Source organism: Anas platyrhynchos, chromosome 15 (genome assembly GCF_047663525.1).
Source record: "Anas platyrhynchos isolate ZD024472 breed Pekin duck chromosome 15, IASCAAS_PekinDuck_T2T, whole genome shotgun sequence".
Taxonomy (NCBI): Eukaryota; Metazoa; Chordata; class Aves; order Anseriformes; family Anatidae; genus Anas; species Anas platyrhynchos.
Window position 1 is genome coordinate 14,922,080 of NC_092601.1, and position 22,543 is coordinate 14,944,622.

Consider the following 22,543-nt stretch of genomic DNA (forward strand, 5'->3'; position numbering starts at 1 on the left):
TTGCTAGGTTTTTATCCCCATCACTTCTCAGTGATGCAGTGTTGGTCTCATAGCTTCCCCTGGGGAGAGCTGATCTTCCCCAACACCCCCTCGGTGTCTGACCAGGTACCACGAAGAAATGTTTCTAGTAACAGCTAGTTTTGTAGGGAGAGAAGTGAGGGAGCTTCCAACATCTCAAAGACACCCGCACATGCAAGTACCTGTCTTAATTCTCCATGTAGTACCTGCATTATTCACCAGGACGAGTCGCTATGGTTTCAGTTAAATGTGTTGAATATGCAGCACCCTCTTTTATTTGCTCTGTTCTCTCTCAAGTAAGAGACCAGAGTATCTGAAACACCCAAGTATCGATTTAGAGGGTATATTCACTTCCAGCTCCTCAGGGCAAATGTTAGCTTTTCCTTCCCTCTTCACCACTGCTCAGGTTACTGTCTTTATTAAATAAATTGTAGGAACCCTGACAAAACGAGCTCTCTTCCTCCTCTCCAGGAGCATAGGAAGGTCTCCTCCATTCCCTTCCTCCTTGCCTTTTGGTGCCAGGTTTCCCTACCCAGGTCCACAGGGAGCTGGACTCTGTTCCCTTGGTCCCCACACCGAAGCGAGCCGCTTTGTGTCCTTTTATTCCTTGAACATTAGAGGTTTCTACAGAATTAGGATTAACAAACATTAGAGAGGTCCCAGCCAGCAAGAACAGGGCTGTCACAGAGCAGCTTGCTATGCATACAAAGAAACCTTCGACTACAAGAGTCAGCAATGCAAGGAGAATTAAAAAGCACAGTTAAATAACCCTAAATCCTCATGCATATTTATAGACTACCTCACATCAAAACTGAATCAATACTCCTCACTAGTTAACGCACGGCCCGAGAAAGTAAGAGCTGGTAACTTGTTTTTGGTTTACCCGCTGTGCTGCTGAGACCTGGAGAGTCTCCAGAGGTGAATAAATTCCTGGGCCTGCAGGGGGGATTCAACTGGGCTCCGATGTGGGGAGGGGTCTGAATGCAGAGGGTGAGGAGGAGCGGCCAGCACAAGGGATCCATCTCACCTTGCCCCCAGAGAAATGCCTCACAGTGAAACTGGTTTCTGCCCTTCTGTTCCCATGGCAGAGAGAGAACCAGTCCCGACACGAGGCTAGGAGTGTGATTTACATTACACCTTTACCAGCAACGTCAGCTACATCCCCCCAGCATCTCATGCCCGAACACAGCACGTGCTGGGCGAGACTGTCCACGTGGGGGGCTTCGATCAGTACAACCATCTGCTAAAACACACTTCCTTGGCTTCCACTGGAGGAAAATAGTTCTTGGCTGCCAGCAAGGCCTCAACTACTGTTCATCCATTTCTTCTTAAATGCAGTTTGAACCAGAGAGATGGGAAGAGGCTTAGGAACGTAACACTGGGATCACCGGTCCATTAGCAGAACGACTGTCACCTTGCTAACCCTGCCTTGCATCAATTCATCTCCAACCATGCATCATCTTTATTCAGGCTTAGACTGCTACAAACCTGAGCCAAAACCAATTTTAAATCTATCCTGAGAGATACTTGGTAGACACTAAACTGTCCGGACCTCAGTGTATGCCTTAACGGTCTGACATACAGCTGTCCTGTCCCCTGCTTGATTTTATTTCACCGGTTTTACTTCACCATGCTAATGGACTGGAGACGTGGAGGAGCAATGATTTCAAGTTTTACTGCCAGGTTTTCCCAGAGTTATGACTGCCAGGTCAACCCATAAACTGTTAAGGCCCTACAAAAGCCTCATTCAAAGCACGGCACTTCCTGCAGTACAAAATTCAGGCCTTGTTTTTATCACCGCTCTCCTCCATCACTATGAATCAGAACATTTTTATGAAAGAAAATTGTGAATTAAGAGAAATTGTATTTTTCTGGTGCTTCCCACGGGGAAACCAGTTCTCTTCAGCCTTTGTGTAGCAAACCACCAGAAGACAGGACAGCTCAGCCCTACAGCAGCTACCCAACGTGCTCCGGCACTGCTAGTTACTTCTCTCCTGTTAAGTTTTAATCAGAAAATATAGGAATAACCCAGAAACACAGACTGGCTGCAGTTAAGAAGGTATCATCTTTTCAACTTAAACTGAGCAAAGCTGAAAGACAGCATTTCCATCCTTCGCTAACTACCCTTTCTTGGCTGGCATCTTTAAGCACACGACCATGCCAACTTCCCAGGGGTCAAAGCACATTTGCTATGGAGGGAGGCATTTTTCCTGGGTTAGGCTTTTGCCGTGCTTTTCTGGCCATTTTTCATATTTTAGTCACTGGTCTGTATTTAATACGGTTTTAATTCTTCCAAATTACTATTACTTCAGTTGCAATCTTCAGAAGTACGCAGGCTCTCTAAGGAAATTAAAGGCATTCATTCCGAGTTGCTGTCACGGGCAGAACCCTTGATGGTCTTTGATGCGTATGGGATGTATTGGCACAAACCAGGGAGCTCCTGCCTGAAACCGAGACTGAATAGTGAATGAGCACCTCTGAATTTATCTGCCCAAACCAGTAATAAGTGGCCTCAAGAAAAATGATAAGAAATCTTACTTGCATGAATTTATACACTTCTATCCTCCAGCAGGTCAACAGCCGACAAAAAAAAAGATAAGAGAGATGATAAGGGAAAAGCACATTTGATGTTGGTGATTTCAGAAGAAAAAAAATATTATTTTCTCTAATCACTGTGAAAGGAGTACAAATCTCTACCATCTTCTTGCTTAACAGAGCTCAACAATGTTTACATTTCACTTGAGAGGAAATATCTGTTTCCATTATTTCAGTCCACTCGATCACTACTTCCCTACTTTCTTCTCCAACTTAAAACCTCGAATCAGATGAATTCACTTACTGACGTTTGCAAATCACTAATCACTCATTGGCAGTATCGATCCGCACATTTCACATTTGCTACAGTCAGAATGAGGCAGCACTGGCTGGTGAATAGACTGTGAAGACTGAAAAATGAGATTAAGCAGCTAGCCTCATATAGATCAAGTTATCTGCTTCCTCGCTCACTTTTCATGAAGCTTCTAAAATGCAACAAATTGAATCCCCTTAACTCACAAGACAGGACTGATACATAACTCCATTAAAAGATCAGAAAAAGCAGGTAACACAATTTCATGGAAAACAGGTCTTGTCAAATACACTTGAAGAGATTTCAAGTCTAGTTAATTAAGATAACTGTGTTGACATAACAGAATAGGAATCCTATACGATATTTGCCTCGGTATCAAAAACACATTTTCTTTTAAAACTAGCAGGATGCAAAGTAAGACTACAACAGTTTTGAAATGGACCAAGGACTGACGAACTAACAGTGACATTTTCCAGTCACTTCCATTAAGAATTGCTTCTTTTACCAATAGTATGCGGCACACATTCTCTAGGATGCATAAGAAAATAATAAATCCTTAGTAAAACATGCAGATAACACAAAGGGAAAATTGTCGGAAACAACAAAGCCCACAAAGGTAGCTTAGAAATCTGATTGCGCCCAGCACAATTTTTTACACGAATTCAAACACACCGTGAGCCATCCCAAAGCACAGATTCTCGTCTCACGCACACAATACAGCCGGTACTTTCTGAAGACAATGCTGTGCGGAGGGTTCTTGGCCACGGTTAATAACTAAGGGTTACCTCCAATTTAATGCTGTGGGGGAAAAAAAGGGTACTAGCAAGAATCTTTATGTACTTATGGAGAAAATTGAGTAGGGCCAGAGAAACAATATTGTCTCTGAATATAGCATTGATGAGACCACTAGAGTGATAATGCAGCCAGGTGAGGTGTGCCTGCAGCATAAGAGGGTTGTTGAAAATTAAGGAAAGTTGTGAGAAGATTTCCATGAATGATTCATGATCTGAAAAACACGCCTTACAATGAGCAATGAATGGAAATCAAACTATTTCATTTACTATAGAGAAGGCTGAAGCAATTTGATCAAGGTCTTTAGTGGATATCTAATACTAGATGGTTCTTTAATCTAGCAAACAAAAGCAAAGCAAAAACCCAATAGCTCACACTGAAGTCAGTGAACTGAAAAGAACACATACTTCTAATAGGGATGGCTAGCCAGGTAAACCTATACAATGTCTGTTGCTTAGTATCTTTAAATCAATATTTGATGCCTTATTAAAAACAGGCTGTCAAGCAACCACAAGTTACTGCATAAAGATTTCTCTAAGTCAAACTATTTTTTTACATTATACAGCAAATCAGTCTAAATGGGTACTCTTTTTGGCCATAAACCTCTTAATTCAACCCATTCTACTTCCTCCAATTCAAAAAAGTGTTATTCACCACTTTCATCCATTCTCTCACATTATTAATTCCCCCTCTTACTTTCTAAGCCTCCAGACAATTCTGTAACTTCAGCATTTATTCCTCTTAGACATAACAAGAACCTTGATGTTATCGCTGACAGTTTAATCTTTTTCAAGGAGAGTTTTAATTTGGAGAGAAATTATATTGGAATCAATTCCTCTAAATATAAAAATACTTTCAAATCTATGTTCATTTTAGTATTTCAGTTTGGCAGAGCCACTCAAATCCTCAGGTGATGGAAAAGCAGAATGACACTTAAGATACAGCCACTGAGGTTGTGCTTTTTTTTCCCCTAAAGGAAATTTCTTTTTCACAGTTGTAACGACAACTTGAACACACACATGCTGATCCATACAGAGTAAGCCAGCTCATTGGAGCACTACATAAAGCTTCATAAAAGGGTTACTTGGTGATTAGAGTGCAAACAAAATCAGGTAGTGGAAACAGGTTTGTCACCTGCCACCTTTCCTGGCCATTAGGCTTTAAATCAGCAGGTCTCCTTCCTCCTGCCACAGCCCTGAGTTGTCCCTTAGGCACTGGAAATGCTCACTACTGCTGGGCACTTTATCCTTCCCCAGCACCCCAGCAGGCAGCCTTGTGCTCTGTCTCGTGGAACAGGCAACGTCAGCGATGTGAACGGGCTCAACTCTTCTATAAGGCCTCCTTCTGCCAGAGACCAGCCCATGACTTGCCTTGTCCAGAGCTACCCACATGTGCAGCGTTACAGCAGCGCGGTCATCCATGGGCTGGAATCAGGGCTCTGAAACAAGGAGTGACGTTAGTTTAAGCACTTCTACTTTCTCTGGGAGATGATGAAGAGAGAAACCTAAATCTGAGATGTGAAAGCTCAGGAAAAGAAGTAACTGAACACAAACATCTCTCCACATACATCCATCTTCTAACCATGTGTGTACAGGTTCACTGCCAAATAAACATTCTGCATACATGTTCTGCTGCTGTTTTCTGCTGCCAGAGTTTTAATAGACTACTTTTAATGTTCCCATCTCACACTCTGCTGCCAGTCACGTCACCCATCCATCTTCCACAGCTGCCCTCTGAAGGCATCATCTGTCATCTCGTTTTGTTGAGACAAGGAGGCACCTGAAGGATTGCAGAGCGGGACTGGAACTGGCAAGCAAACAGCTTGAACAAACATCATTTACCCTGGTAATCTCAGATTATTTCTCACCTAGCACACATGTACTATGGGAACAATAACACGACTGCCCATCAAGCAGAGATTTTGATGGATAAATACTGATGGTCCTGCCCTCAGGAAGCACCTAGAGCAGCACAAGCCGGCACACTGAGAGCCAACTTCAGCTGTCAGCTGCAAAGTGGGCTTCTGTAATAGACAAACACAGCCCACTAATCCCCAATTCCAACACCCCCCTAAACCACCTCCTAGCTAATGCTAGTAATTCTAATCCACATTAAAAAACCTTCCAGGAGGCCATAACATGGCTGTCTCTCTATGTGGAAAATATAAAAAATCCCAAACTTTTGTAATTCCTCAGCACACACCTGTTTACTCTGGATCAGCAATGTGCTTGTCCACGCTGAACTTGTGAATACTGTTCAATTTTAGAAATTCTGCCTGGATCCTTACCAACTGCAAACTCCAACTTGTTTTCTGAATGCTGGAAGAATTCAGCTGTAAGAACTGCTGTTAAGAACCGATGTGTCACACCGGCTCTGTACCTTACATATTAAGTTAAAACACACACAAATGCTTTGGCTTCTCTCAAGAGCTGTTAAATGAGATATTATCCTATTCAAAAAGCAGCTCCGCTAGGCAAAGAACCAGGGAAGTCAGGAGCATAGCTCTACGAGGTGAGCTGGTCAGCAAATGCTGGGTTACCAGGTTGGGTGGTGCTTGCAGCCCCCTCAGGAGGAGCACGTGGCCCCGAGAGCTCAACTTCTGCAAGGATAAATCAGCTGGGCCCAAGAAGTGCCAAAGCTGCTCGGGTCCAGGCAAGTTTAACTGTCACAGAATCGGGTGGATTTGTTCTTTCAACACCAAAATGTTTCTGTCCCACTGTGTCCTCAAACCCACAGCATGCCACTGGGGCTGCCAGGTCCAAGGTGCTGCACATCCCCTTGGCAGCACAAGGGATGAAGTTTCAGGGCAATTATCTCCAAGTTCTGCAGAAGCTGCTTACTCACGTGCTGCATACCCACCACAGAGAGCTGAGATTGCTAACATCTACTCTGTCTCAGGAAATAGTGCAGCCAGTGGACCCAAGGCTGCTTTAAAAACCTGTAATTGGTCTGGCTGCTGGGGCACGCTGCAGGGGCTGTGCGGCATTCAGCCTAAGCCCAGCTCTGAGTGGCAGCAGCAGGAGGCAGCTGGGGCAGAGACACCAGAGGAAAAGGATGGAGACTGCTTCTGTGCAAAGGGTCAGGGAAGAGGACTGAGAAAACCCCTCCACAGGACTGTTCTGCTGCTAGATGTGAGCTCACCTCCTCCTGGGATGAGCAAGAAAACCAGCATGAGGTAAGTGAAGATACTCCAGGCTCGATTTAAACGGCTCCGTCCACTGCAGTCACATCTACCCAAACCACCCGAAACGTCCATTTATCACCTCCCTACTTTAAAACGAATCAATACCACTGCAGGACAGCAACACTTTCTGTGCAGGTAGAAAACAGGACGGCCTGGAGCCCCCGGAAATTCTCCCTGTTCCCTGCCAGCTTGATACCAACCCCGCCACTGCCTGCATCAGGCACAGCTGGAGCTGTAACACTGCCTGGAACAACGCAGCAGCAGCGACTACTTTGCTTCCAGCAGCTCGGCCAGCCCTGAGCCATGAGTAGAGAAAGAGCCCCCTCTGCTTGCTTCTCTACAGCTGTGAAAAGGCTGTGCACGGAGACCAAGCGTTTAACGAGCGGAAAGGACTCCTTTGCTGGGGGAGTACGCGGGACGTGGGACCTGTTGGGAACGTCACAAACCTGGGAGTGTGTTTGCTGGGAGAGGAGTATTAAAGGGGAGAAGGAGTACTTGAGAAATAGAAAGAGGCACAGCCTCCAGACAGGCACGCAGCACTCCTGCTGTAATTGGCACCAGGTGATTCCTAATGGCCAGGTGGCTAACAGCTACAAAGACAGATCCCTGCTCCACCAGCACGCCCAGCGAAGTGCTACCTGACTCTGCACCGAGTTTTAATGCTTGGCAAGAAAAGCCAGGAAGGAGGTTAACTCACCGAGGAGAGACGCAAGGTGAGGGACGGAAGGTGGCCCAAGTCCAGCAATGGAAGGAAAAGATGAGAAAGAACTTGTGTGCTCCCCTGACCCCCTGAGCTTTCTCAGATGTGTAATTCCCATGGCAGATGACACGGTGCTTGAAGTGCCAGAGCCCATTTCAGCCCTGTCACTACAGCAGCCTGTGCTGCTGCTGCTTCCAGAGGACATACACCCACTGGGAATTAAATGTCCTGGCACAGAATGGTTTGAAAATAATTCTGCCCTTTCCCTCATCCATCCTCTTGCTAGTAACATACACGTTAAAAATAGCTGAGGAACCACGTGTGCTCCTAAGACAAACCACAAGCCTTTGCATTAAGTTTTACTGACCTCATATGTAAATCAGCGTATAAAGACTGGTTGCCCATTATGTTTTATTCAGCTGCTACAGCAGCCATCCATCCTGTGCCTTTCACAGCGATCTGTAGCCTGTAACAGGTTCATAAACAGCTCAGAAAGACGCCTGCTGTAGATTTCACTTAACTCCTTATCTATCTGCTTTAAATGGATTAAACAACTGTGTCATTAAAATGCTTCAAGTAAGACTTTGATCATAAACTTATCGTTTTACAGTTATTGAATCTGATCCCTAATGAATGCTGTTCTGCCATATTTCTCCGTCTTCTGCTGCCAGCTTTGTTCCCCATTAGTCCTGGCTCCTCGGTCCCAACGCTTTGTATGCCGGATCGCTGCATCCCAACAGGCCTCGATTGTATCTGCTGACTGCCCAACCCAAAGGAACGGATAAAATGCAGGAATTGCATCTGAGGTGGGGTCAGAAGGACAGAAAAATAATCCACAAAATACTAAACACATAAAATACTCTTTATGCATTCATTACACAGCTGCATGACTGCAATTCCTTTCCAGTGTCCCTTTCCCTGCAGGAAACAGAGGGCCCAAGGCAAAGGGGGGATTTGGGCAGTGTTCTCTCCCACTCTTTAAGGAAAAAACATTTGTTATCTACTCAGAAAAGGGGTTGAGACAGAGAAAAAGCACTACTGAGGTCAGGAAGGCTTCTGCCACAAAGCACTGTTGGGTTTCATCGGCTGTAACAGAGGAGATGCCAGTTGGGGGATCTGGGTCCCTGCAGCACACAGAGGAAAAGCCAAGCTTGTGCTAAGGAGAGCACCCCGACACCGAGAGCTGCCGAGAGCTGGCAGCCAGTTTTTAGGGAGATTCATTTTCAACAGGTACAACTGAAGGAGTACACCTTAGTAGCTCACTTCTGGAGGGACTCCATGGTGAGGATGGCTTTTGTCCTTCAATAATCAGTGGACACAAGAAGAACGCAAGATGGTCCTTTGAATGACCAGCCATGGGAGAGCAAAAATAGCCAACAGCAGTGCCAGAGAACCACATGCCTGTTTCAGCAGCAAACTCTATTAAAGTCACATGAAAGTGTTAAATTGAATGCTGAAAATCCACACGTTTGATATGGAAGAGGCCTATTATGTCAACTTGCACAGTCCTTGCCAACGCAGCACACTGACTAATGTTAATCATTCTGTGTTCTAATTATCTTACCATTATAGCAATTTCCCTGATGATCATCCTTTTTTTTTTTTTTTTCCTCCTTTTGCTGTTGTTCTGTGTTTTTCAATGATGCAGGCTGCAGGGCTTGGACCACCTCTTTCCCATCTGAGTGTTTCCAAAGAACATACCAAAGGCTGTGTTATTATCTCTCCCCATCATTCCCTTGGCTTACCAGGGCATACTCAGGACTTTTAAACAGAAGGAATCGAAGAGGAGGATGCTGCCTGGCTTTGTCCCTTCACATGGCAAGGCACTGAAACGGAGAGGCTGGGCAAACCTCCCGGAGGACCGAGGACCGACTGCCAGCCCCTCCTAGCACTTGGTCTGGCCACGCGGAGTACAGCAGCACTGACCACGATGGGCAGAAACAGCATCCTTGGCATGGCCCAGCTGGAGTGAGACTGCCTCGGTAATTGCAGTAGAGCAGGAATGGATTTGTCTCCTGCTTTACCCCAGTGACAGAAAGAGGCCAGATTTACCCAGTGGCCTCAATCCGACCCCCAAAGCATGAATTTCTTGCTTTCACAGTGAGGAGATGGAAGCAAAGACTCAAGAAAGTCCCTAGAACCAAGGAAGCAATCAGTCCCTTCTACCTCATCACCCTCAGCAACAAAAAGTGACGTTTTAATTAGCTCCTGCTACCTCTGACAGACATCCTGGGTCATGCGGAGAAGCTACCTTTTACTTTCTATCCTCATAAAATTTGGGAGTGTGGAAAAAAAAAAAAAAAAAAGAAAAAAGAAAAGAAGCAACCCAGTCCCCTCTTCCTTTTCCCCAAGCAATTCAATTATTTGCCAGATAGCACTAAGAATCCATTAGAGAAGAATGTATTCTGCATTTGCTGTGGAAATCTTCTGGTGATCTTATCTGCCTCTCAGTTCGAACTCAAAGCTCAATTGTTTTTTTCTGCCAGTACAAGCAGACTTCAAGCAGCTCTGAAATCCCTTCAGATGGGGAGAGTCACCTCCTCGAATAGAATTTACAAGAGTAAGAGAGATTTATGGATAAACTGAAACAATACGAGGAAAGGCCATGGGGGCAACCTACTGGATTCTGAAGGGCTTTGAGTTAACTGCTCCAAGCAGTGAATTCAACATTATCTTGATCTGACTGCCTCAAGAAATAAATACTTCAGAAGGAACCTAGCCCAGTAGCAAGTTTTCAAGCGATCATTGCGCACATCAGCAGAAGGGCATCATCTCCAACCTTCACACATATCAAAAGGGCTCGGTCTCTTTTTGATCCCATGGAAGCATGCAACATCAGTAAAGAGCATTAAGTTGAACAGAACATCCAAGGAGCTGAGACAGCAGAGGATGAAAGGGAAAGGCTCGGGAGGAATATACCGGTGAATCGACCAGTAGGTCTGTTTTGTAGGACATCTGGTATTTTTTCCTAGGATGCTTGAGAGAATGGTCCACAAAGAACTGTCCAGGTGAGACACGGGTCTGGCTTCTGAACGGTCAGTGCCAACAGCAGCATCTTACTCAGAGGATATCAGAGACCCTGGGAAAGCAGAAAAGCCAAAAGGCTTTGTACTTTCAATCCCCAAATAACTTGGCCCTAGAAGTTAATTTCCATGCGGGAAATTGTTTTGTATGTTGCACAGTCACTACTCCATCCCACCATCCACCCGAACAGGACCATGAGGAATGTGATATTGCCACATCCTTCATTTGAGCTTTTATGAACCTTCTGGGAACAGTCTGACAGCTGCCATGGTTGCAGCACCCCTTGGAAGCACCCAGCCTCCCCCCTCCGTCCGTTCTCATCCCAAGAACAATTCCTTCCCTATTCCTTCTATATTCAGCCACCTTTACAGTCCCTCTCATCCCACTCCAAACTTATTCTGTTGAAAGTATCTGGGTAAAGTTTCCTATTTTGCACACACCCTTCTCAAAACATGGATATACGTGGATACCACTGAATGCATCCTAACACTTGTGTGCAAATACACGTCTGTACATATAATTAAACCCACGTGCTGTATTTCAGTGCTCATGCTGCTTCACCATAACTTGTGCATATCTAATAAAACTTCTTGCACCCTGATCATACCAACCCGTAAGCAATCCCTGAGTCCTAAGGAAATATCCTTGAGGACAGAACTCGCGATCTAGAGGGAAAGCAGTTCTACAGCTGAGCTCCCCTACAGAGACTGCCTTGCCAACAGCTTTTCACATCCCCTTACCCATAAAAAACGAGAAATTTTCTGTAATTACTACTGATTGCAACCGTGGTAGTATTGCACAGAAAGAATGTGTCCACTGGAAAAAGACCAAAAGCACACGAGAGGATCTCTGTGGAGACCGTTCTTGCAGAGCAGCCTTTATGTTAGTGGATTTTCAAGTTTTTCATCCTACCAGAGCCAGAATCTCAATGGCCCCTTTTTTCTAAAGCGCCGTCTTTATTCTGAAAGGTCACAATCTGAACCACACATCTGATGTTGTGTCCGACATGCACAATGTATTTCGGAGATTTTTTATTTCATTTTAAACACCCTGCCAAAAATGCAAAGAACTGGCACAGCTTCTGTATTATTTAAGGTATGTAAGGCCTAAACATTGAGCAGGGGAAGCAGCGGTGTTCCTGACATGCCAAACCCCATGCCTGGGGAAACGCAGAGATGGGACAGATCACCTGGGATACCTCCCACCCGTATTGAACACAACGGGGCTTTACAGACAGCACTGCTCCTTTGCACAAACAGCAGCAGCATCTCACTACAGGTTGTTTTTTAAAGAAGACACAAATGCACCTTTCTCTCAGCGTTTCACTTATCCTGCCATCCTGGCTGTCTATCCGGATGTGAAGAGAACAGCTCCTCTACTGAAATTAAGCATCTTTTTCCATTCTACTCTTACCTGTCTTTCATATCTGGGTAGAAAAGCTGTTAAAAAACACTTTTTTTTTTGGTTTATATGGATCTGTCTTTTTAGAGCCTTATCAAGCAAAAGCAAAGGGAAATCGAGGCAAATTTCGAAACAGACTGGAACGGGACCATACTGCGATCTGACCGCCTTCAGGGTGCACTAGCAGAGATGCTCATGCATGGGGGTGTTACTCCTCCCTGTGTGGCCCCTTTCAGACCACCCTGGTTCTCCCCAGACACCCTACAAACTCTGATCCCTAAGCGAAGCCTCGGCTACAGATCAAACTGCACAATGCCGAGCCTTTGAGTGACAAATGCACATCAAGTTTCCCTTCTACTATTTGATACAATTCTTTAGGGGAAACCCGTTTTCTTTATGCAGTTCTTTGCCTCCAGGCGTCAGATAGGTGGTAGGTCATTCTGGTCAAAAGAAAGGGTTGTGGGATGTGGGAGATAAGGTATCGCCATCTCACACCCCTGAATCCCCCCAGCAGACACCACATTATTCCTCTGAAGCACGCTGCCCTTCCCGGCAGTGGCTCTGCTCAGAGTATCACCCCCATTTTCTCAAGTTTCTTTTAACAGCATTAACAGCCAACTATCGCTGCCCACTCTTCACTGTAGCGTGAAGCAGGCAGATTTTCCTCCTCCCCACACAGAAAAAAAAACAAAACCAAACCAAAAACCTGAACTCTGACTTCATTTCTTTCCCATAATCTAGGTAAGACATCCTGGCCCTCTGTCTCTTAGAGACAGTGTTGAGTTTTCTGCATACCAAGCAGCAGAGGAAAAATCCTGCACTGTAACCAGGGTCTCCTTATCAGGAGAATAAAACTGTTGAAGAACATAACTGAAAACTTTGACTTTACAAAGATCAGTGGCAAAAAGCCAGACTATAACAGAACTGGAAAGACAAGGACAGCACGAAACTGTGACCTATTATTTTGTTTTAATCAAAAGTTCGAAAGTAATTGGTTCGTCAAACAAAGGCTGAAATGATAACAAGTAATGAAAAGCTAAAAGCCAAATATGGAGAGAGCTGTAACTTAAGGACATGGTGTTTATTCATAGAAATTCAAGGAAAAGCACAAAGCTTCAGTAAACAAACCTTTCCATGCATTATTTTCTCTATTTAGCTCAAAACGACGTTTTTGTTTTGTTTCTGTGACATCACAGTGGAATTCAAAGCAGAAGAATAATGGAAAATGAAGAAAGAACAATGGAAAACTAATTTGTGCCATCAAATGACTACACAGTAAAACTAGAAAATTATAAAGGGACAGTCGCTCTTATCATTTCCTGAAACTTTGCTTTTTCCTTGCTACGTGATGAATAAGATTAGAGGAGCTAATAAGCGAAGCCTCTTTTTAAAAGGGTTGTGTCTGCCTACCAGCCTGGGTTTTCACTCACATGGTGATCCTGGGGAATCAGTGCAATGCTCTTCTTGCATGGAAGCCATCTGTACTTGCTGCTTGCTAATATTTTATCAGCTGTCATTGTATGATGGAGGGGCATTTTATAAATACAAATGTATCTGAACATCATGAATCTTGTAGCTGAAATTCCTCTGGCTCTTCAATACAGTGCTAACAGAGCCCTGTGTCCATCACCCTGCTTTCTGTCCATGAAAGCTGTACACACACACACAATACCCCCAGATTTATTGGTTTAGTGAACCTCCTACCACACAATAAAATCTTACACAACTCTTAAAACCTCACCGTTTGTTCTGCAATAACTGCTCGGAAAGTAAGGCTTGTTTCCAAGCAGTTTTCTTGTCCTGCAGCAGGGCTTCAACAACTTCTTGGTGTTTGGCCCTGCACAACACATGCACTCTAGGAGCAGCCTCCTCCTCGGTGTGGCTGTATCCTCATCCACATTTTGTTCTCATCACTGATTTTTCTACTCTAGTATGGATGCCATCTCATAAAGTTTGTGCTGCATATACCTACGGGTGCAGAGACCTTTTCCAGGGGGGCATTTTCCCTCCCCAGCTCTCTCCCCACTCACTCAGAGCTCTCCATGCTGCTGCTCAGGTAGCAAGGCTTAGCGCAGTGACCTTTTCCTGTTTTAGAGCCGTTCAGGAAATCCAGTGCTCACCCATCCTCTCTTCTGCTCATCTAATGAGCCGTGTGATGCCACACAACTGCTGATATTTGCAGGGATAGTGAAAGGAGTACATTAATGAATTTATTATGGATTTTTGTGTTAAATGTATTATGCAAATGTTAATCAGTTTCTGCAGAACTTCAAGAAAGGTGCTGCATGAAATAAACAATACAGTGTTAGCTCTGGCAGTAAAATTTAGAGCTTCAGTTGTTTAATATTCAATGTACGAATTCCTTAAAAAAATTTTTTTAAAGGGCACATTGGTAAAACTTCCCTGCACAAATGTGAATCTATGCAATCACGGTCCCTGATGTTAACAAACATTAGCAAGTCTGTACCATGCATGTCCTTGTTTTATTAGACATCCACTTGCACATCACATTTATCAGGGCCGCAGAGGCCAGGAAGCAGCTTCTCTTTGAACCGCCACAACTTGCTGACATGTTTATGCTTCTCTTCTCCAACCCCAAGGACCATTTCTAATTGCTGTTAATTCTAATAACTGCAGTGTTTTCAGAATTTACATGTACAAATATTTGCATAGCCTCAGCTAATTCAGTGTCATGTATTCCTCAAGGCTGAAATATATATTGTATATATATAATGATGTAACTAGTGTTGCACTCCTGTTTTATACTAGTTCTACGACTTTCTCCTGTACCCAATCCACACGCACAAGATTCAAGACATTTTCTCCCAAATCACGGAGTCCTTCTAGGACAAATCACAGGCTTGTTACAGGGGTAGATCTTTTCCTATGATTCATTTGGGTAGTACTTCAGCATCTACACTTAGCACTCTACCACACTACAGACACCTACACAGCAAAGCAGCTTGGCTATAGCTTAACCCAAGTAGTGCAAGCACCAGAGCGAAGGTCAACCAACACAGGCTTTTGCTCCTCCTAACCACTAGAGTACCTGCTCAGAGACTGCAGCACTGCTCTAGCCACTGGCATGTTACTGCCCTGCCCCGTTATCACTGCTCTTGCTGCTCACGGTACCGGATTGACCCAGTCCGTGCTGCAGTCACAGCCATCTGGCTGCACGCATACTCTCAAATGCCTTGAAATGTTCCATGCAAGCATCCCATACCTGCTAGCTGTCACAGCCAGATATCCGTAACATCCAGGTTATAAGCTTACAGCAAGGAGTAGAGGCATTTAGGTCACAGGGAGGCTCCTGAAAGCATAAAGGTAGCCATAAATACCTGAAAGTACATTTGCTGTGAGACTAAACATTAGGAATGCAGATCTGTGAATGAAATGCCTGTGCTACACTTGAACTATTGGGTCAATAACTAGTACCAAAAGGGACAAATTTAACCAAGGCAACAGACATTTACCACGTGGGTTTGCTGGTGGTGTTTTGAGCAGAATGTGGAATGACCCCCCGAGTAGGCTCCCTTTGATGGTGCTCACTTGAGCAGACACACACTTTGTTACATCAGCAAAGGCTTGGTGCAGTCTGTTAAATTCAGAAGATAAGCTCTGCCTGTAAAAGAGGAGTTTTTATTTTTGAAAAAATCCAGCAGGAGTCTGTGGAAAGGATCAGATTGCTCTGCACCCCAGCCACTTCCAGACGCTCCCACAAAACCCAACGTACTGGCAGAGTGGGGCAGTACTTTTGTACCATGACCTTCTTTTGGAGACCTGAACCTGCACTTTTCTGCTTAGCTGATCTTTTTACTGTGTTTCCCGCTGTATATTCTCAGGTATTCTATCCTGTAATTAAATCTCTCTGGAAGCATACACAAATTTGTTCCTATGCCTCGCCAAAAGCTACACCTGACTGAAAAGACACAAAAGTGGTTTACCCAAACCCATTTAAGGAAATTCGTTCTTTCCTTTCCTTTTTTTTTTTTTTTTTTAAACCAAAAAAAGGAGGGGGGTGAGGCTGAGCTTGACCATCTGAGGCTTTGAGTGAGAGCAAGCTGTGCCTCAGAGGCTAACCCAGGAAGGGAAAGCATTGAGATGATCCATGAAGAAGCTCCATGAGCATTTGAGAGGTCAATTAGGAAACCTTGAAAGGTTGACAATGTCCCTTTAAGTTTTATAACAGTGTAAATGATTCATTCATCATTCTTCACTGGTCACATAATGAACAGTTAGACTGTTAAATGACCTCAACTTTGCCTTGGGCTCTTAACTCCAAGCCAGTTACTGCCTGGCCGCCGAAGTCCTAAATATAAAATGAGTCATTAATGCTTAAAGAGGGGAAACACTCCCTTTTCCAGCACGGGGGATCACACAGAGCAGTCTGCTTGGAGCACAGCTCCCAGCACCCTCTCACAGCTCCCTCAAAATAGAGGCATGAGGTTACTCTGGATGTCCCAACACATTCATCGTCCATGGGCATTTGACTCCTGGAAGAAAATGAACTAAAGCAGGCAGCAGCTGCTCGCTGTCCCTGCAGAGCCTCTTGCATGGGTGGGACCAACAAAAAGGGTCCAATTAAAATAACCTAAAGCAGACAAACAGGACAGAGCCTGCAGACATCCACTCTGTTTGTATCGAACTTCGGCAATTATATCAGATATTCTCACAAAAAAAAAAGTGCCTGCAAAACTCACCTTTTTCTTATCTTTAAATTATTACTGCTACAACACAACCAGCAGTGAAGTCGACAAGTGGTTTATGCTTTAATTTGTGCAAAAATAATCAATTTAAAAACCTGGACGAAACTAAGATTGAATTTAACCAGATTAATATCTTAAATTGTAAAACGGTCGATAACAATAGTGAAGTTTGACATTTAGAAAGGAACTACTGCACATGGATTAATGAACACCTCAGAATAAAGTTATATCAGCATGGAAAAAATACTCCCAGAGTACCTCTTGTGGAATAAGTTTTTCTCAGGCAGTTCCTCTGTGGACACTGGAATTCAGTCCCTTGGTTGTAGTTCCAACAACTAAATTGAGCCTAAACACCAGCTTCTGGCTGGGGAACGTTTTCTGATGGGTGTCCCCCATACCACATAGACCTGAAGTAGACCGAGCCTTAGAGACCTCATTTTCCCAAGGAGTTTTAGCTGAAACTTGGGAGAACTTGAGGTCAGAGAACAGAGCAGCCTCATCCTTCCTGACACCTGATCCCAAACTGAACTTTGTGCAGAAACACCCAGCTGGACGGGTGAGCTCAGCTCGCAGAGCCAGCACAGCGCTCAGGCTAACTTGCAGTGCTCAGGGTAGATAAAGCAGCCTAAAATCACACTGCTGTGCATCGTACAAACACACTTCTATTTCATTCTGCTTCTATATTAAAAAATGCTGTGTAAAAACCATGTTCCCCTCCTGGTGTGTAAGGTGGCTTTCAAACAGGAACTCCTACTTGTAGCTAACCAGTCAACTCCTTTCAAGCCCTGAGATAATGGACAAAGCCAATTATTTCAATACATACAAATAACATCGCATTTTTATGGCTGTTGCTGTTACATTAGCAACTGGCAGGAAGGCTAAAGACATCTAGTTATTACTATGTTTATGGGCATCACACTCACAAGTTGATCAGCTCAGAGCCCATGCCAAGCCCTGAGCCTCTCCCACAGCCAAACCGAGGGTCTCAGAATGTCTCCAGGATCCTTTTCAAGCTTCCTGGGACCCTGCTCTTTCACTTCCAGCATCCACAGGTGATTCCTTTTACTCCAAAATTAGCAAGAAAATAACAGCTCTATCTATTTGGCCTCATAAATATACATGGATACACACAAAAGGATGAGGATGCTAGCTTGGTTAGGGAACTAGTGACTATTTCCAAGCCCAAACATATCTCAGTGTAAAAAAAGCAACTCCCTGACTTGTATCTATAGAGATTCACTTATCAAACTCAAACTGGAATTTCATTTCTCTCACCAACCAGCTGTGAACTAATTACAAGGACTTCTAACTAGTCCTGCTCCTTCGCCAAGCATATGGTTCCAATTAAGTGAAACTGCAGCTGATTTTAATCAATCTTCCTTGAAGCAGCCGAAGTTGAAGAATCTCTTCTCCTTCAGCTCAAATAGTAGAGAGCAGGAAAAGCAGGAGAGTAGTATTTGCATAAGGAACACTTCACATCCGCTTGGTTGCCTGTAAACACGAGGCTCCTGGCAGTAAGAAATGCTAATTGAACACTCTTCACAAGTCTTTCCTTCCACTTTATCCAAAAAGCACTGATTTGATCCGTCTTTTGTCTCTTTCGTTCCTGGCCAAGCTGCACCACCAACTCGGGAAGATGGCCCAAATCATTTCAGACAACTAACAAACCAAACCTTGCACGGAGATCTCAGCAAGCCTGCCCACCACAGACCAAGCAGTAACAGCACGTTTTCTTTCCCAGATTAAAGACTCAAGTCTTTTTTGCTGCATCAAAAGAAAGACAGTGGGGAGGAAGAGAGAAAATTGTCTGGTTAAACCCTCACTTTCCATGTATTATTTGAATCCTTTTGCTGAGACACAGTTCAGATGTTATTCTTAAGATAATGTCCTGGGTGATGGGGGAGGCACCTCAGCAGGGTGTCATTTCCCTACAGTCCAAACATTTCCCGTGTTTTTGTAATCTGAGGTTTTTATTAGCAGTAAAGACCTGACCAGTGAGTAATATCCATGCTAAAGTCTTTATACCAGTGAAAGAAAATCAATGCAGCCTACAGTTAGGTGTCAAGAGCCAAGGGGTTTCGGAAGAGAGGGTGTGTGGAGGTGGAAAGCGCCTTCAGCCATAATTCAAGCTGTCCCTACACAAGCAAGGAATACAAAGAGATGTCAGATGTTATATACGCTGCTGCAGATAGCCATCGGTAGCTCTGTTTCTTTATTTGCTAATACTGAGCTCAGGGAGCGTGAATCACGTGCCTATCTTACACCAAAGTGCCTACTGCTATCAGCAGCCAAAGCTGAGATGAGCAAAAGCCACGTGCCAGTACTGAGCTACAAGAGGACGTGAGAGGAGGCAAACATTTTTGAAATCATATTCATTTCCACACATCAGTGCAGTCAAACCTCGATGGTTTTTATTAGGAAACATTAGCTGCATGCCCTTCGATTTCATTCACTGCACCCGGCTTTGTGAATTCAGATTTCAGCCCAGTCCTGTGTCAAGCAGTCGAAGCCCTAACTCTAAATCCTGCCTCTTCCCAGCTTCAATACAGCCTCCCCATGCATCTTTCATTCAGTAGACACAGTTCCAGAAAGTTAAGTTTTATTTTAAAAAAGGAACTGCAGATAAAGATTTGTCAGAAATTGGCCTCTTCCTACCTTGTTTAATATCACCCTCTACTTTCTCTTACACTTTTATTTGATTTGATGCCATGCTTTCCCATGTTTGTAATTTCAATCATCTTTCTATTCATACACAGAAATCACAAGAAAATTTTACTGAACTTTGTCTTGCTTTTTTTTTCCTCTCTCTTTGTGATAAAAGGAAGTTATTTTAACCCATCATTTCCCAGTGATTTCTTTCAGAGAGAGGAATAAATAACATCAAAATAGCAACATTTTAGTGACCTTATCTCAGCGTATAATAATACCCTTAGTGTATTTTCTCAGCATTGATAAAAGAGGTGAATTACTAAGCTTATCCTTAACTTAGTGGGTTCCCACTCTAAGGAACTGTTTTCCAGCGTGTATAAAAAAAAGTCACTCCAAGCTTGGCCTGTCAAGGTATTTTATACTCCAAGTGAATAAAAACCAGGCAAGCTGATGTTTTGTCTTCTGAGGAGTTCCCAAATCTTGACCATTCAGGCGGGCACACACCGATCAATACTGACACTTCAGCATTCAACTTACATATTCCTATAGTTCTGTTCTCCTCCCTACTCCTCCTTTGGAGAAGCTGTTTTTGGCAGCCACCTCTAAAATCCAAGTAGGAAACAAGGGAGGAGAAGAGCATCTTGTTCTCAGCCTATCACCACATTACTTTTTTTATACTGCAGAAGCTCAGCTATCCAAATGGCTGATGCTGATGACCACGAGGCAGACCACATTAGCAAGACTACACTCTAGCCTTTGGATCTTTCCTCTTTGAATGTGAGCCTTACAACACTTGGTGTTTTGGCATCTCGGGAGCAGCACAGAGCATGCCTCAGCATCAGGAAGAAAACAGGGAATTCCTCTGGTCAGGCCCCCCTGGCAAGCCAGCAGCCATCGTAAGACAACAACTGCAGATTAAATATGACTTGAGTGAGTTGTAACCTGCTCTGAAACCAAAGCTACTGCTGTGTATTTTGGAGACCTGAGCATCCAAACACCAGCCCAAAGCTTTCATCTCCTGATGACTGAAACCCAATTAAAGGAGAGCCAGGTGACAGATTTCACACTAAACGTGGCTCAGCAGAGATGCTCAGCAGCTCTTAGCTCCTTGCTTTATCAAAGCTGTCACTTCCCCTGTCTCTAGGAATTGGTAATAAAAAAAAGATTTGATTCACCTCTAATAGGTGTCAGGATACAATCAATGGTCTGACAGAAATCTGGGTAATTTCGAAACTACAGTGTTTTGGTTTTGTGTTTGTTTTTTTTTTACCACAAACCAATTTACACAAAAATGGGGAGAAAAAATAAAACAGAAAGGAAAATTAAGAGAATGAAATGCTACAACACTGAGCTGTTCAGCATATCAGAGAGAACAGCAGGGAGAGAGAACACTGTTCATAGCAGGATGGGCTGTGATTAAACAAACGGTGAACGGGTTCTTGTTTGCTCCAGCACCTTTCAGACAGGAAATGCTATGAAAGCTTGAGGAAACTTCCATGTTCCTCCTCTGCACGGGAAAGCTGTTACCAGCATCAGAGCAGGCTGAACACAGTCCACTTGACTGCTGTGGGCTCCCTTGCCCTCCTTCAGGGAGGGTGAGGCTTCACTGATCTTGCCAGAGTGAAAAATTGAAGACTTTTTGCCATATAGGATGGCAGCTACCTCAACAAACGGTAAAACACCTGCAGTAGCACAGCAAAACAAGCACACCCTTTCATCCTCCTGACTCCATACTTCCCATCTCTCACTGTGCTCTGGTGACGCTGCCATGTCATCTCCACAGCACTGATGCTTCCAGGATTGGAAGACTACTGTCCAATGAGGCCACAAATGGGTGGTTCTAGACAAGCGTATTGAAAAAACTTGATGTGTGTGATTGAATCCAACATCCAAACACTTCAATAACACAAAGATAAAGGCGTATTGGTGCATTTTGCACAGGCTTCCTAAAGCCTTGCCCAGATTAAGGGAAATCAACATATGTGTTGCAAGGTTCAATTTGGCAATCTGTTAGATATGTATGGATGTATCAGGCTCTCCAGCCACTCCTTTTGGACCTCCACATTTCCTACCTGCAGAGTTAGCTTCTCCAGTTTCATTTCCAGAGATCTGTTCTCCTCTTCCAGCTTGCTGCGTTCAGCTTCTAGCTCCTCAATTTTCAGCCTAGAAAGGAAAGGAAAGATAATAAACACTCTGTCTTTGCCCAGTCTCTCTACAAATAATCAAGTAAAACCTGAAATCATGGACAGTGGCAGGTGATTTCTGTATTCAATATTACAAAGCTATGCTACTGAGATGTATCTTTTAGCGATTTGCATGAACTAACTTTGTATGACTAAAATATAATTTCAAAAATTCATAGTTAAAATACACAACTTGAATATAAAGCAAATTTAACTTAGATACTTCCTGAGAAGAGAGACCCAGTCTAGGCCATCATGTTCAATAACCACCAACAGCTAAAATCTCCATGAATGTGTCAAATCTCTTTTTGATCTGATTTATACTTTTGGCCTTCACAATGCTCCTTGGCAGTAAGTTCCACAATTTAATTATGTGCTGTGTGAAAAATTAGTTCATTTTGTTTTATACTTCACATGTGATTATTTCACTGAGCGCCTGTTAGCTCTCCAATGAAGAACTGTGAATAATTGTACCATGCTCTCCTCTATGCAACTTTAAAAGCCTCCCTGTATTATTTCCTGAAGAATCTCAATTTCGTCTTTTCTCACATCAAAAGCTTTCCATATTTCTGTTCATCTTTATTGTCCTTCAAGTTTTATATAAACTTTTTTTTGCTATAGGAAGAGCTAGAATTACAAACTGCACTCAGATGTATTCAGTAGTATGAGGCTGTTTTGGTCTCAACTTGTTTTCTAATAATTCCTAGTATTCCGTTTGTCTTTTTAACCACTGAGCACTTCCTTGATATGTTTAGAGAAATGTTCACAATAACGTAAGATCTCTTTCTAGAGTGATAACAGCCCTTTTAGAGCCCACTATTGTACAAGAAAAAGATGTTTTTCATACACCCGTGGGTTTTATATTTTTTTATCTACAACTTCATCTCTTATTCTATCAAGTAGCATCATAAGATTCTCCTGAAATACTAACAGCCTGACAACCTGTATAATTTCATATTACCTCAAACTGTATCCCCTCACTACTCACAAACTTCTTTTATTGGGACAAATTCCCAATAAAAACCATTCTAAGACGTA

The 22,543-nt window shown here is 43.6% G+C and overlaps 1 protein-coding gene across 10 annotated transcripts in view; it reads right to left on the bottom strand.

Annotated features, from left to right (window-relative positions):
• Positions 1-22,543, bottom strand: part of MAD1L1 (mitotic arrest deficient 1 like 1) — a 347,495-nt gene that overhangs the window by 130,069 nt on the left and 194,883 nt on the right. For all 10 annotated transcript variants that reach the window (XM_038187038.2, XM_038187039.2, XM_027469053.3 and 7 more), the window contains one exon: positions 21,395-21,485. In XM_038187038.2, the coding sequence (XP_038042966.1) occupies positions 21,395-21,485 (91 nt within the window). The remainder of the gene's footprint in view (positions 1-21,394; positions 21,486-22,543) is intronic.